A 16934-nucleotide genomic window follows, 5' to 3' on the forward strand; every position below is an offset into this window, starting at 1 on the left:
AGTCAAAAGGCATTTTTTAAATAAGTCCAAAATCTAAAAGGGAATACTCAGCTATGCACAGAACTGGTTGTGGATGGCACCACCCATACTCAACTGAAAGTAATAGCCACTCTGCTAGCTGACAGATTTGGAGCAAACTTCAACCCCCTGTCCCCTCCAGTCACCGCCCAAAATATACCTGCCACCATTCTTCACCCTATTATCTCACACAGGTCATCTCAATGCTCTCCAAGGCCAAAAACACAGCATCAATGGGAACAGACAGCATCCCAGGTTGCCTTTTAGACAACTTAAAACATGACCTAGCAGACTCACCTGGATCTCTGTTTAACCACAGCCTGTGAACTGGATATGTAATGGCAGAATGGAGGACAGTAACAGTAATCCCTCTACACAAAGGAGGACCATCAACCAACCCTGGGAATTATAGGCCCATAAGCTTGACTAGCCTCATCTACAAGGCCATGGAAAGAATCACTATGGAACTTTATTAGCAAGAACATAGGTAATCTCCAAACTCTGGGTCCAACACACTTCAGAATTGTTAATGATAGACCATGCCTGTTAAACACGATTGACTTCTTTCAGAAAGTCACCAAGGCCCTGGAAGAGGGAGAGTGCATACTGCCTATCTTGGCCTAGCCAAGGCATTTGACACAATCTCCCACTCAGGTGTTACAGAGAAATAATCTCAATTGAGAATGAATCCCTACATTACCAGATCGGTAGTCCAAAAGCAGAACGGAACCCATTCAAATGTAGTACAACAGCAAAAAACAATTAAAATTCAAAAACAAAGCTGTACCATAAAGCCACAAACTGAAAAAAAACTATTAGAATTCATTTTAAATGCAAAGCTTTCAGGTTAAAATAATCCTTCCTCAGTGCAATACAAAAAAAGTTTTCAAGAAACCATCTTTTACAAGTGGAAAGACACCGCCAAGCAATCACAATCATTAGGCAATTAAATGCTGACAATCCTTAAAGTTAAATTTTAATAAAATAACATAATAACATACATAGAAGACTTCACAATATAAACTTTCTAGCTATACTTTACACATCTTCTATTAAACTATTTTAAATAAGTGTAAAGTATTGAAACCAACGGATTAACGCACTCGTGCCACAAAATAAAGATAAAAGTCAAATATAAAAAGTTTAGGCAAGGTGCGAGAAGTGGATCAAAGCAAACATTATGAGTAGATCAAACTGCAGTTAGTATCCAGTAGTTCAATTAAATTCAGCTCGAGCCCAAGTAAATCCAAATAATTTATTGGAATCAAACGAACAGGACAGAACAGAACAAACAGACTCACCTAACCACTGACAATTGAGGCAACTCAGGAAAAATATGGCAAGGCTTGTAAGGGCTCTAGGGCTGTTAGCTTAATAACGTTCTATGAACCTATGAACCTATGAAATGATCAATATTTTGAAATGTGGCAAACAAAAACAAGGCATGCACTGTGTTATTGTAGGGAGATAGTCCCCCTGGACCCCTCATACTCCAATGATGGAATCCATCAAATGCAGAAAACCCTTTGACATTCACCTATCCCTGCAGAAGGACCCAGCCCTTAAATGAGTGGTTTCACCACATGTTGTGGAAGTCTCATAAAACTTGTCTGCCTTACTCTGTGAGGAGTCCACATAAATGCCTGCAGCACTTTCCTGAAATGCTTGTGGCATTTGGCCTACTCATCCACAATACAAGTGAACAGTCCCCTAGTCAAACACATATGTGTTCCCAATGTGTGTATAATATGCCTTTACAAGTCTGTGCTTGTAGGCTGATATGGTTGCTTTGTGTGCAACCATACTTCACACAAGAATCATCATGGTATTCCCATGCCTTCCACCATGTCCATATAGTGATACAATTCCTCATTTATGCCCTGTAGCACTCCAATCATCTCCACCTTACTCTCAGTGGCAAAAGCATGGGTTTGAACTATTGTCCTAGCATATCTGCAGCTGGGCAGCCTAGGCCTTGCATGTCTTTGGAGTGAACTGTGGAATGTATCTTCATCTGTTGCCTCCACATATAGGGGTATCAGTAAGTACTGCTACTTCTGAAAGGGTAGTCTATTTATCAAGGGGTTCAGGCTGTACATAAAAAGCATGTGTTGAGCTAAGAGATTCCCCCAGTGTGATGATATATCCTCATTTTTCTGAATTTGTGATCCTGTGCCACTTCCAAGCAGTTATCTATCTGCTGTGGTACAGGGGCCCCCTGTCAATACAGTTTGGAACTATGTGCCACTGTGATTGGACTGTGTCATAAGTATGAGAGGTATGGCATCATCATATGAGAGGCATTACATCATCAAATGAGAGGTATGGCATCATCATATGAGAGGTATGGCATCAACATATGAGAGGTATGGCATCATCTTATGAGAGGTATGGCATCATTGTTTACAGCCAAGTGTGCATCACCATCAGCCTGCTGTGCTATAGCACAGGATGAGGTTTTTTCCAGTGCGATCCATATGAAGAAATATTACTTATCTGTAGGATGACCACACTTTCTGTAGACTTTGTGCTGCACCTCATATTGAGGGCATGCTTGTTGACAAAGCACGTAAGGCTGATACATGAACATGTGTCATGCCCAATGCATCTTAGCATAATGTAGTAAAATGAGCTGCCCACTGTGGTTGTTGCAGGTGGCTAAAAGTAGTGGTGTCAATACCACTTCTAATGATTCAAGCAGCATCCTCACCTGCATCCAGATCATCATCGCTTACTGACAGAAGGTGTTACTCACCTGATATTAATGGTTTGAGTGTGGAAGAACCACCACTAGTGCTGTATTATTCTGGCATTTCCTCCCTTGTCACTGGCTCATTTCCTGCACTGTACCAGGGTACTCTTGTTTTACCCCTACAGCATTAATGCCAGCCACTTCTACTTGTTACATGCCTTAGCTCCCTCTGCTGTACGGATCCCCCTTTCCCAGAAAGGCATTTCTCATTATATCCTTAGAAAATCCATGAGGATGTGAATCTGCTCAGGACTAAAATGATGTCTTGTGTGTCTTGTTCCCTGCTGTTGTATCATGTTATAACCCGCAATCATATACTGTGACAAAGTGACATCTGTGCTGTTGTATCATGTTATAACCCGCAATCATATACTGTGACAAAGTGACATCTGTGCTGTTGTATCATGTTATAACCCGCAATCATATACTGTGACAAAGTGACATCGGCTTTCCTTGTATGATACCTTATGCTGGCATACATGATCCATATTTCATTAATTAACAAAGAGGCAGAAACAAAGTGTGATAGGCACATTGAACCATTACTTCTGAGTTGTGGGTTTGAGTTTACTTGATACTACTGTCTGTATTTTGTTTACACCCCTTCTGCAATAGTAATACATATGCTATATGAGTTTGATATAAGGGTAGGGTAGTCAATTTATTAAGTAGAAAAGTCATACAGGTTGGTAAATAATTAATGCAAGGTAGCCTGTAGTTTGGTACTGACTGTTGCCCATTGCCAGAGACCATTGCAGCAGTAAACCACATGACATATGTAGAGAGCATTGAAAACGACATCTTACACATTCTCAACCATATCATTATAATCCAACAAGTAGTATAAAATGTCATGTCTTATCAGTAAATACAAGTGACTTTTGAACAAATCACACTGAATTACACCAACAACTGCACTACCATTTCCTAATAATTTATGTTGTTAATAAATGTTTTTGTGAATAAATGCACTTTTCACGGATTTTAGTAGAAGTGCAGAGTTCAGCAAAGCTTAAAATAGTGCCTAAGGCTGGTTGTCATAACTTGGGACTGATCTGTGAACTTCTTATGCAAAAGAGACACAGCCACTCTCCATGAAAGGTATCATAGGGCACATGTGTATCATCTCTTTTAGGCATAAATGCAATCAGCCTGCTGTGAGTAAGTTGCGTTTAACTCATGAATGCACATAAACACCATTTACTCCTCAGCTGCAGTCCAGCATGCTATAATTTGTGTACCGCATGCATGCATTCATAAGAATGTCTAAGGCCAAATCCAAATGTAAGAAGTTGTTGTCTTTAGACCTCACCTTATTTACCCTGCAAAGTCCCCATCTAGAGGTTGCATCCAGCATGACACACAACTTTAGTCTTTGAAATACTAGTACATAATTTCTTGTGTGAACAACATCTCCTAGGTTAATAATACAGGAGTAGTTCAGTATATCTGAGCAGTTTTTAAAGCATGTAAAACACACCTGTGATACGACATTCAAAAAAGGATACCAAGAATGAAGGAAGAAAAATAAGTATGTAGTAGAATGGTTTGCCCTGATATCACATTCCTGGAGGGTATTCATTTAATTAAAAAGAAGAAATATAATTACCAAAAAAAAAAAAAGAAAAAAGAAAGAAACTCCATGAGACTGCAGTTTGTCTTGATATACATCCTGTTAATATACAAAACTTTTTCACAGTTATCATTTCAATAAGTTAGCAGATCTATATGGATATACAGGCTGGGCAGAGAGATGTAACACCCCAGTGGGTGTGGGTTACACTCCAATATACTTTGTCACAACCTTGATGAGGATGATGCAATCTGATAAAACCAAGGGTCATGGCCCGAGGTGATTGATAAGAAGACCAAAATGCTCCTCTACCTACTGCAGGAATTGTACATGCAGAAATTATAGCAGGCCACCAGTGAGTCAGAATGGAGAAAGATTGATATTTGGCAGGACTTGTGGGATCTCATGTTGTGACTTACCAGGGATCCTATGCTCTGTAAAGCAGATAAGTCACTGGTACAATGACCTGCAGAGGTGGAAAGGGAAAAAGTTGGCCAGGTGGATTTTGAAGGTATAGGACTTAAGTCCAGAGTTCTGTAGTAAGTAATGTTTTTATTTCTTACACAATACAGTAATATACTTAACACTAAAACATGTACCTTCATATTTCAGTATTTATTTATGTTGATGCATCATAATGGAGAATTATAAAAAGAGGAGGAATCAAAGTATGGCATGGATAGATTACAAAAAGCATTTGACAGCATCCCACATTCATGTAAAAAGGAATACTTACAGATGTATAAGATGCACTCTACATCGATCAATTATACTACAGTGACCATGACACAGTGGCAAACCACTTTGTAGCTAAGCCATGATCAAGGACAAATTATTATTCCAGGGACAAAAATTCAGAGGGGGATATTCCAGGGTGACCCTTTGTCACTGCTGATTTTTTGGTCTTGCCCTTAACCCATTAAGCTGTCTAGTTAGTAGATTAGATCATGGCTACAATATGGCTCCCAGAAAACAACAAAGTGTAAAGACTTCTCATCTTCTTTTTGTGGATGATTTAGAACTGTACAGTTCATCAGATGAGGAGCTAAAAGCACAATAGCAAGTGGTCCAAACTTCCTCAGATGATATAAGAATATATATATATATATATATATATATATATATATATATATATATATATATATATATATATAGGTATAACATGATGTAAGAATGTCATTTGGTCTTGATAGATATGCAGCATTTATATCACCAAGAAATATCAGTCTAGGACAGAAATGCAATATAAAGGAACTTGAACAGAAAGGAATATGCATAAATATTTGGGAAATTATGAAGGATCAGCAATAAAACATGAACAAATATGAACAAAACTCAGTAAAGAATATTTAAGAACACCTAGGAATACAGTCCAAGCTATAAACCCATTTGCTATTCCTGATCTAACTTACAGTTTTAGGGTGATTGTCTCCTCCTAGAAGGTAATAGATCAGACGGACAAGAAAACATGAACATTGCTTTACAGTTATTAAATGATATATAAAAATCAGTGTATAAAAGATTATACATTTCTTGTTCTGAAGGAGGTATGGGCCTCCTCAAAATTGATTACATGTAGAGATTTGCATCATAGGACTGCATACATATTTTCTGACCTCACCAGATCTAAATATAGTGAAAGTTTTAAAGCATGGGGAGAACAAGTCTAAGATGACTTCCCTGCTTAGTTTAGCAAAAACATATCTCTGTGAAGCAGGAATGAAAATGAAACCAAAAGTAGACAAAAATCAAACAGCAAATAAATGCGCCAAAAAACAAAAGAAAGAATATAAGGAGAAGGCTTAGATGAGAAGGCAAAAAATGTGGAATAGGCAAAAATATAACTGCAAATAGAGAAAACTCCTAGAACAACCTCATGTCGATCAGGATCTGACACAGGTATGGTTAAGGAGAGGTGAATTTATACAAAAAGATGAAATGCTAATATTGGTGGGCCAGAACAGTGGACTACGTACACATTGGTTTACAAAATCCATTGAACATGTAGGAGAAACAGACAAATGCAGGTTCTGTAAAACAGAACTTGAAACAGTCACACATACTGTTGCTGGGTGTGATACAGTAATGGGCCCATATATTGAAAGGAATAATAAGTAGGAGAAACAGACAAATGCAGGTTCTGTAAAACAGAACTTGAAACAGTCACACATATTGTTGCTGGGTGTGATACAGTAATGGGCCCATATATTGAAAGGAATAATAACGTGGCAAGAGTGTTGCACAGGGGATTGTGTAAACATTATGGTTTTGAAGTGGCAGAAAAACATTGGAAACATGAGCCACTGAGCATTATAGAGAATTATGAAGTTTATAACACATAGGATCACTCATTACCAACAGTTCAAAAGATAGATGCTAGAAAACTGGATATAGTGGCCCATGAAAAGTAAACAAAAGTAGTATTGAACATTGAAATTGTTGTATGCAGTTGTTAAAGTATCTTATGTACAGAGAGACACAAAGTCATAAAATACCAGGATTTGCAGGCAGAAATGAGGTTAATATGCAAGAAGGATTCACAGACATTTTCAATAGTAGTAGGAGTGATGGGTCACATAAAAAATAATTTACAGTGGTATTTAGATAAGTAAGCCAATATATGTAACTCCATATGAATTACAGGAGTCAATTCTGGAAACATTACTGGTGCTGCGAAGAGCACTTTTGGCTAACTTCAAAGACTGAACAATACTAATTGCATTAACATTAATTATACTTTGATTTAGGAATGGTGTCCATTCCCATCATGGTATTAGAAACCCAAAAGACTTGGAGAAATTAAACAGATACAGAGAAACTAGCAGCAGATATCATGTCAGCACAGTTCAGAACAGCTGCTGCAGGGTGTGCTCTAGGAACTGGTGGTACCCAAGTCTAGATTTCACTCAGGTGTACCATCCACATGGCTTCCCAGTGGCTGTGGTTCTTGCAGCCAAATGGCTCATTCTTTCCTCCTCAGGGCAACAGCTGGAAGTGGCCTTTCCATACAGTGTGAGAACTCTACAGCCCATTTTTCCTGACAGTTCAAATCAAATTTTTCTGTTTCTTCATCTTGGAGATGAGAATAGTGTGATAAGGAGTGGGATTGTTGAGTGGATGCAGAACTTAAACTCTCATTCCTTTCTCCATTTGTGATTTCCTTCACCACCTGCTGACAGGAGTTCCTAGTAGCTGCTGCTACCTCGACTACTCTGAGGAGGAGGAGCTACTGCTATTGCAGGCACATTTATCCACTTTTACATGTGAACCAACTACAGGCTCCACTCTCCAGGACAGAAACCAACTCCCCAGGATGGACACTCCCATCTTCCCCATCCCAACTTCAACAGACACTCAACCTGATAATCAGACAGACTGTCAGATTTAGAATCAGGCCTTTTTTCTCTCTATATCAATGGGCATAGCAATCCCTGCAAAATTGTGGGTCCACTGAATGTGATCCTTGATAAAACTTCAGGAGACTGCACTTCACCAAAGGCCATACAATAGCAATCCTGACTCCTTGGCTAATCATCATTCCCATGAGGTAGTCAGATATAGACTAACCCCCATGTTGTGGCATGTAGAAAAATCTCTAGGACAAACAGATGAGGTAGACCATTGCTAAGGGGAAGTTAAGCCTTTTCTATACTCCACCTGAAATTCCATCACTGCCCTTGCCAGATGACTCACTCCATCAAAACCTAGTAATAAAGAAATAAGCATAAATGTTTCTTTAAAAACAAACCATCCAACAGCTTTTACTGGGTCAGAAAGATTTACGTTATTACAATTTCTTTTAAACCTTCCATTTCCCACCTACCACACAAGGGGCCCTCTGACCTATTCCAGATAACCATATTTCATCCCTGGGTATACCTACAGCTCCTTTATGGTGATCTTAGATGTATTCCCCTTCACCAGGTTGGCCTTTCAGTGCATTTCTTAGGAGCCAGGCAGTGTGGCTCCATTAGGGGTAAGTGGACAGTGTGGGTCCATTAGGGAGCAGTGTACAGGAAAACAGTCATCCTGTGGTGGTGGCTGGTCATCACCCCTCCTTCAGTAGGTGTGATGTGCAGTACAGACAGCATGTCTGGTGCCTACACCCAACCAACAGACAAAATATGTAATCTAACTCCTAAACCAGTTGCTATTCTCTGAGATTCCTGGTCTCTACCTCTGATCACACAGGAAGTGATCTCTTTCTCTGCCTTCCTGCTCACATGATAGGGCAGCTATCTATTGGCTACATCATCATTTCTCTCTGTCTGGCTCTACCAGCATATTATTTCAAAATCTTTTATGTACCTACAGAAACAAGTACTCAAGTCTCATCCTGGATTTTAGTGGCCTCAATATATTCATCTCCCAAAAGATGTTTTGACTGGTCATGGTATAGTTCATTTTAAGTGGTCTTTGGATTTCTGAGATCCTACCACTATATGGTTGATAAAGAATCAAGGAGGAACCAATGTTTCGCGATCAGGGTCAATAGCTACTAGTTTCAGACACTTCTGTTTGATTTCATCTTTGCAACAGAGTGTATACCAAATGTAGTTCTGTTGTTATAGCTCATGTCAGACTGAAAACAGCCAATATTTTCTCTAAAATGGATGGCTATCTCCTTATTGTTCCAGTACAGAACACAATCATTCAACAGTCAGACTTTCTGCTGTCTTTTATCCTCAAATGGAGCTACTGTGAGCTCCACAGAATTTCACTTCCTCCTTATACAGGAGCAAACCTATGTTACTAGGATGCTTCGTGCATACTGCCATCTTCTGGGTACAGGAAGCATCCTGTGTTCATGTTTATGTATGGATAAATAATTACATAAATTGCTTGACTGCCAGGTGGCTCACAGACAGAACCCAAGAAGGCAGGATTGGTGAGATCACCTCCCCCAAGAGACTGTTCACCAGCACAGTACCCCAAAGCTCTGTGCTGGGCCTGTTTCTGTTTGGCAGTGCTTCTCAGAAGTCAAGGATAATGCTTAAGGCATATGGCTCACCATGTTTGCAGCTGACTGTAAATTGGGAGCTACTATAGATTCCCCCCAAGGCATCAATGTCATGCAAGTGGATTTAACACAGATAATTGACTGGTGCCGAAGCCAATAAAACCCAATGCCAAAAAATGCATTATAATAGCCTTTCAGAAACTGTCAACCCAGTTAATTGCTCCATTGATAAAATGCCTCTAAGAGCTGACCCAGGAGTGAGATCTTGAAACATATGTAGACAGCAATTTGGCCGTTGATAAATACATAGCTAAGACAATCAGAAAATCATTCTATGTCACCCAACTTATAGGCAAGGGTATAGCATCCAGGTCCAAGGAAGTTATAGTACCACTCTACTCAGTCCTTATCAGACCCATCACTGAATACAATGCATCCTTTGCATGTATCTAACCAGACACTTGCAGATGTTCTAACACCCTCTAAGGTTTCTAACCAGAAGAATTCAGGGCATGAATACCCTGTCCTACACTGATTGCATAAAGGCTCTGCCTCTGTATTCATTCTTCTACAGGCTACTGAGAGGGGATGGATCTTTGCCTGACTTATAGGGTTTCCTCAGACCCACCCCTGATGGATCTGTTGCACATGCACATAAGAAATGCACTAGAAAGACTAGATCCAGGGATATGAACTTTGCTTGTGACATAAACAGAATGTACTGGGGAGACAGCTATATGTCCCAAAGAATCCCTGCATCATGGAATAGGCTCCCCATCCATGTAAAACCCCTGACCCTCTTCAAACAAAACCTTGGCAACTGGATAGGAAATCGTACATTTACCACTGGCTTGGTCCCCATGTTTCTTATGGACAGAGGCTGTCAATAAAAAAGTATTATCCTAACTAACACCTCCCCCAGACATAAATCCTCAGTTACTTCCTATTAACATGCCGTCTAAGTGTAGACATCCATGATACCTGGGACTCAAATGGTTTGGGGTGTGCTGCTTGACTTGTGAGGGTCCTAGTGGTCATTAACCTAGTAACAACCTATGAAGCTAACCACAATGTTACTAGAGTTTCAATGATTGCTTAACATCCAGGTTTTTGTATAAGGAGGTCATGATCACTATCTTTGCCTAACAGTCTTTCTACTCAGTAATCCTACCATGACAAATGGACTCATTTTTGCATAACAGAAACTTGTGTGCGTAGACTCCTTGTTCACTTCTGTTTAACAGATCCTTAATTATAAGTCTGAAATCACAGTCTCAGTTTGTCTACCATCAGAGTCAGTTTTGTGGCCACTTTCAGATTTCATTCTAGTCCATATCTGGCTTCCATGGATGCCTAAGGACATCTCACATGAGACTTTCCAGGTCATGCCTCTAAACAGGGATGCAATACCTCATTTATTTATTTATTTTTGCTCTAGAATCTTATCCTCCCATCCTCCAAGCCAGCAACCTCAATTAAGTTAAAAATGTTGTCCTAGAAGACCCTCTTTCCCATTGTGCTTACATAGGTAACAGAATCTCCAAACTTCGGGATCTTTCCTTCAAACATCCTTATCTGGTTTACCATAAGAAATGGCTAGGACTTATAATTAATCTGTTCTTATATATTCATTTATTTTACATTTGCTTACCAGATAGTGTCCAACTGGGCTAGCAGCCCATTTTCAGCACAGACCTGGGGAGAAAAGCTCCAACAAATATAGATATAGTACAGTGAAATACAAGGTTGAAGAATGATAGAAATATATTAGAGTGTATATACATGGATGGCAGTCACATATTTTATAGTACAGTATGTATACATGGTAACAAGTACAACATATTTCAGCAGAGAATACATAGTTAGGAATAGATAGATGACAGATAGTTATAGCATTATCTCTTTAACATAGTTGTTAAGTTAGAAAAAGATATGTTTAACATAGGAGAGTAGCATTTGGTATATATATTAGAACGTTGACCTAAATAGGGTAGGAGAGAGATAGTTAAGGAAAGCTAGCCAGGAAATGCACTGAAGCATAGCCATTGACTTGTAAGGTGTTCTTTTAGAAATAGTTTAAATCTGTAACTGTTTGTGTTGCTTAGGATGTACTGGATTAATAAGTTCTAGGTTTTGGATATTTTATTAGAGTATAGGGAGTCTCCATAGTTGTTGTTGGATCTAGTGCTTTATGTTGGAGGTTGCTAAAGAATCTAATTTAAATCAAATTGTTAATCATTCTGTGTTTTTCCCTAACAATTCTAATTATGGAGAATGCCTTCTCTGTTCCATAGATGTCCACAGGCACTTTAAAGTTTTACATGAAGAATTCCAAGTCTTTCCAAAAAGATGATCAGCACTTTTGTCTCCTTTCCAAATCTAGTCTAGACAAGGAAGTCACTAAGTACACATTTCCAAGGCTGCAGTCAAATGTACTTTATATTATTATGAGAACTATGAAAGAGCTGTACCATTAACTCCCACAACTCACTCTTTCAGAGTAATGGCTATTGCCATGGCCTTTTTCAGGTATGTTCCCTTAGATAACATGTATGTAGCAGTGACTTGGTATTCTCTGAACATATTGTCAAGACACTATATGCTGAATATCATTTCCAGGTCCACGTCTTCTTTAAAGGATACTGTCATAAGTAATGTGCTTCCAAAAATGTAGTCATCTTGGGGGATTAAATAGGGATTCTGACCTAATGGTTACCAAAAATGGACCTCTTCTTACTGGGTAACAGATCTGTAAAATGAAAGTCTATAATCAGTAACATAACCCCACACCCCTTTATCTTTTCATCTCTTTTGCTTTTCATAGGTTCATTGGTAAATATTAGGATACCAGTTTGTAAACTATTAAAGCCTAGCCAACAGCCAGAAGTCAGAATCAAACTCTGTGCTTTGTATCTATAAGGTAAAGACCTTGACCGTTATGTCAACCACTCCTACTTTTTTTTTTCTTTTCTTACCCTTCTTACTCAACACAAGAACTGGAGAAACTGACATACATGGTCCATGATGGGAAATGGGGGTGGGTAGTTGTCCAAAGCACTCAACTTCTTTGGAAAAAAGGCCTAAAATCATAAACAGATTTTACATATTGCATTTTTATATCTAAAAAGATGCTAGAATAACAAGTTTTGCACTAACATACGGTTAATAAAGGATATGAAATCTAAAACTCAAACATCTAAAATCAGGGGCAGATTTTAAATACTGACATTATATATCCAGAAAGATGTTAGAATAATAAATTTTGCATTAGCACACATTTTCTGAAGGAAATGAAGCCTAAAACTCAAATTTCTATCATTATTTAGTGACTGAAATCCTCATTAGTTTGCTCCCTCCGCAACACACACACACACACACACACACACACACACACACACATTTCGTGGGGAACAGATCAACAGTACAATGCAAAATCAGGGAGAAAGTCAAAGTGAGAGGTATGGTGTGGTATAGTATCTGGCAGCCTGTGAAATGTATATCTGCTACATGGTCCTAATGCATGTAATGCAAGTCACTGAGGATGGATCTCCTTCTTACAGATCTTTCATTTTAATAAGTACATAACACTCATACTTCAGTTAAAACAAAAAAAATAATTTACTAGCCAGATTGCAAATGGCATAGAATGTGTAAATTTTAGCTAAAGATTGTGAAGACCAACTACAGACAATGCATTTCTTATCATTGTTTTAATTACTCTGCCTCAGTTGTGCTCTCCTTTGTGTAGTAATTTATAATATATTACTTTTAACATGCTTTCATGCACTATAACATATAATGCATCTAATATTGTATATGGTAAAAGGTATTAGACCTTCTTGTGGTTGTTTGTTGAAGATTTCCTCTTATAGTCACTTATAGCACAATCCTACTGCTGGGAGGTCTACAATTATGATGTGTATTAATGCATGGTATTTAGTTTTCCTGTTAAGCTTTAAATGATTGCACCTAATGCATTTCACTGCACAGTTCATTCATTCATAGCTCATTTAATTCATTTAAGGGTCATGGAGGAGCCAGACCCTGGGTGGGGACAAAGCAGTGAAATTACTCATGTATGGGGGTGTTAACCTGTCACAGGATGCATGCACACACTTGTCTTACATATGGCACATGCACCTATAGGCAATACGAAAAATCAGCAATTCAAATACAGCACATCCTTGGGTTTTGGAAAGAAACTGAAGCATTCAGTGAAAACCCACACAGAAACAAGGAAAATATGCAAACATTCCATACAAAGCACCCAGGTCAAGAACCAAACTGGAGAAGCAAGACATGTGAGGTTGCAGTGTTAACTACTGCACCCCACGCCTTTATTGCATGGTGCTGCACTTTATCTGGTGATGGTCACTAAAAATGCAAACCATTGCACCACTAAACCTCCTTTTACTGCACAGTGCTGCACTTTATCTAGTGATGATCTCTAACAATGCTAGCCACTCACCTGCTATAACCCCTTCGTTGCACCGTGCTGCACTGTATCTAGTGATGGTCACTAACAATGCTAACCACTGCACCACTATACCTCTTTTTAATTGCACAGGGCTGTATTTTTATCTGGTGATGGTCACTAACAATGCTATCCACTGCACCACTATACCTCCTTTAATGGCACAGTGCTACACTTTAGCTAGTGATGGTCACTAACAATGTTACCCATAATGAGAATAACTGGGATAATGCCATAGATGATTTGAGGAGACCCATTTATGGGGTAAAGCATTTAAGAGATACTTGTCTCAATTAGCAGTACAGTGAGGCAGTCCGGAGGTCAATTTTCTGTTTCCCATCCATAGATCCAAGTTGTGTTTGAATATGGAAAGGGATAGACTTTGTTTCATCCAGATGGTGTAATGGGAACCTTAAAGACCAGGACTTCCATTTATGAAATACCTTGCAACTAGGGTTGCCACCTTTTCAAATGCCCAAAGTGGGACATTTTTTGTACAAATGTCAGATTTTGCAAGGCAAAACATATCCACAGCCAGTACAAAGGAGAGAACTTCACTGTTTTGCCTACATAAATGCTTATTATTGTAGCATTTTAGTTGCTTATTCTGTTTCTTATAACATTTAGGTGTTTCAGAAACAGAATAACTATTTTATGCAACTATTACATTAAATATAGGAAATATGTTTGTCCTAATATCTCAGGACATTTGCCATTTTTTCAATTTTTATGCAGGACACAACTGGCCAAAGTGGGACAGGTGGTAGCCCTACTTGCAACATAGTTCCAGCTTAAATGTACTGAAAAAAGTAGCACTTATAAGCTAACAGTATGTCCGACTTTAAGAGGAAAATCTATTATTACCTGGCGACAGGAGGCTGAACGGTTACTTGCTGGGATAATTTTGCATCTGGCTGAGAAAGCATCGAGTAGCACTGTTAAACATATTAAAACGAGAGTTGTCATCCTCTTTTAAAGTAACACATGATCGGATTCGAACAGCTAGCTGTACAGTGCATCATCCAGTAGCAGGCTGAAGGACAAGTGCAGAAGCTCGCAGAAAGGTTTTTATAGGGCCACCACCAACAGCGTAATCAGAAACCGCAAGTTCAGTGTATTGCTCTGTATGAGAAACGTACTGATATTTATAAAGGCAAAACACAAACACTGCCTATATGCAGTAGTCAGATAAGGGGGCGGCTTCCGGGAAATTTTCTCCTGACAATTACACTGCAGGTGGAGTCATGAGGCAATAAATAAAAGTGAAACACAACACTACTAAAGAGTAGAAGTGTAGAGCCCAAAATTAAAAATTGTAATAAATATTATCCACGCAGAACAGCACCAAGGAACAAAAAGAGGTGAATAGCTGGGCATTCCCCTACGACCTTCCTTATTTGTATTGAATATAGGCTTATTCAGGCTGGAAAGTCAGAAAAATCCCACAGATATCAAGAGAGTTTTAGTGGGGGGTTTTTGTACAAACCAGGTGAGTCTTTTATTTCCATATGGTTCCAGTGCAAACAAAGCGACGAGCTCAGATCCCAGCATTTATCATTTTCTAAAGTTCATATCTGTGCAGGTGGCTGTTAAAACTGCAGTTAAAGTCTTGGAACGGGAGACTTCCTTATTCAATTGCAGGATTAGGCAGCCGTAAGATATAACAAGGCTCTGAGTAGTTTTATTATTTTAATAACCTGGGACACATCGTTGGGTATCAACTTATGGCATAGGTTAACAGATCTAAAAAAAAAGTATTTGCATTACGTAGCTGGTAGGACAGCTGCTCAGATTCCTTTTCTGGCAGATGATGCCACGAGTTTTATACAAGGTGAGACATGCTTGTAAGGTACACCTACCTGTCCGCTAATGAGGAAACCAGCACCATGCAAAACAGGAAGACGGAGATCAAGAAAGAGGACGGAAAAGAAATCATGCACATTAAGATTGTTTTCTGCTTTTCTCATCAGCGATTTTTTTTCTTCACACCCCCTCACCAACAGTTCGAGATGCTGGGGTATCTCCTTGAAAGATTGTGCTGCATGTATTGGAGCTTTTCTTCCTGGCCATCCCCTGAAAAGGGTTCTTTGTGTCCAGCAGAACTTCCGCTGTCAACAAGTGTAAAATAAAAGTCATAAATTAAGCACCGCAATTGTCAAATCCGGGTTTAACGTCAGATAAACAAATACAAATCTCAGTGCTGTTATTATTATTGCTCCAAACTCATCTCAGTAGTATTTAGCAGTAGTCCTCTTCTATGTTTGTGAACGTATCTACCACAAGAAGATGTTTTTAGGCGCACATCTCCTCAGCATAAAATATTTGTACATTGTTTTCATTTTATCTTCTGTCTATATAATATATAGGGCTACATACCTTGGCATATATGTGTATACCGTAAATTAATATATGTAGACTTATCAAGTCTTTAGAAGTGTTACAGCTTCAATGATCCACTCATTTAAACTTCCCTTTCCCTCTGTCCCTCTTATTTCAGTTTTTCCTAACAGCCTTTCCCTATCATGTCAGTTTTTCTTACCTCCCTTTCCCCCTTATGTCTAGTTTCTCAACTTCTTCTCAGCCCTTTATCAACATATTCGATTATTACCAATGGAAAAGAGTTCTAAGAACCCACTACATTTTCCACGAAGCAATATTTTTAAATCATAATTACATTTCCCCCACCTGTAGCTGTCACCTATGACCCCATTCACAATCTGTTTTCAGCTACATCTGTGCAACCCACAAACATTCCCGATGGAGAAAACTGAGTGTGCTCATACAAGACTCTTTCTTTCTCTGAGAATGAAAATACTACTGCCTTTATTTAATCAAACAGCGTTATCCACACCTCTCAACTGTCCAGATTTTCACAGAATGTCCACATTTTTGCCTCACATTTTTGGTTTGTTTCTCATAAAATTGCTGTTTTCCAGAAAATCATTGAGAAATAATTGAGGATTGAAGTCAGAAAATAATGAACAACATTTGAGTTTCAGACTTCATGCCCTTCAGAAAATTCATGCTAATGGAAAATATTATTCTATCAACCTTCGGCGTTTGTAAAAGCATTATTTACAAATATCCCTACTTGTGGGCCTTTGTCCTCCCATTATTTATGGCTTTGTCCAGATTTCTTGTTCTAAGATAGGGGTCT

At 38.8% G+C, this 16934-nt stretch overlaps 1 protein-coding gene across 1 annotated transcript in view; it reads right to left on the minus strand.

Annotated features, from left to right (window-relative positions):
• LOC122789749 (transforming growth factor beta activator LRRC32-like) overlaps positions 1–14841 on the minus strand; it is a 103451-nt gene extending 88610 nt beyond the window's left edge. The window contains exon 1 of the mRNA XM_044057185.1: positions 14642–14841. Coding sequence (XP_043913120.1) covers positions 14642–14743 — 102 coding nt within the window. The 5' untranslated portion in view covers positions 14744–14841. The remainder of the gene's footprint in view (positions 1–14641) is intronic.
• Between the last annotated feature and the right edge of the window lie 2093 nt (positions 14842–16934).

Source organism: Protopterus annectens, chromosome 15.part0, assembly GCF_019279795.1.
Source record: "Protopterus annectens isolate FY-2018-M chromosome 15.part0, PAN1.0, whole genome shotgun sequence".
NCBI lineage: Eukaryota > Metazoa > Chordata > Ceratodontiformes > Protopteridae > Protopterus > Protopterus annectens.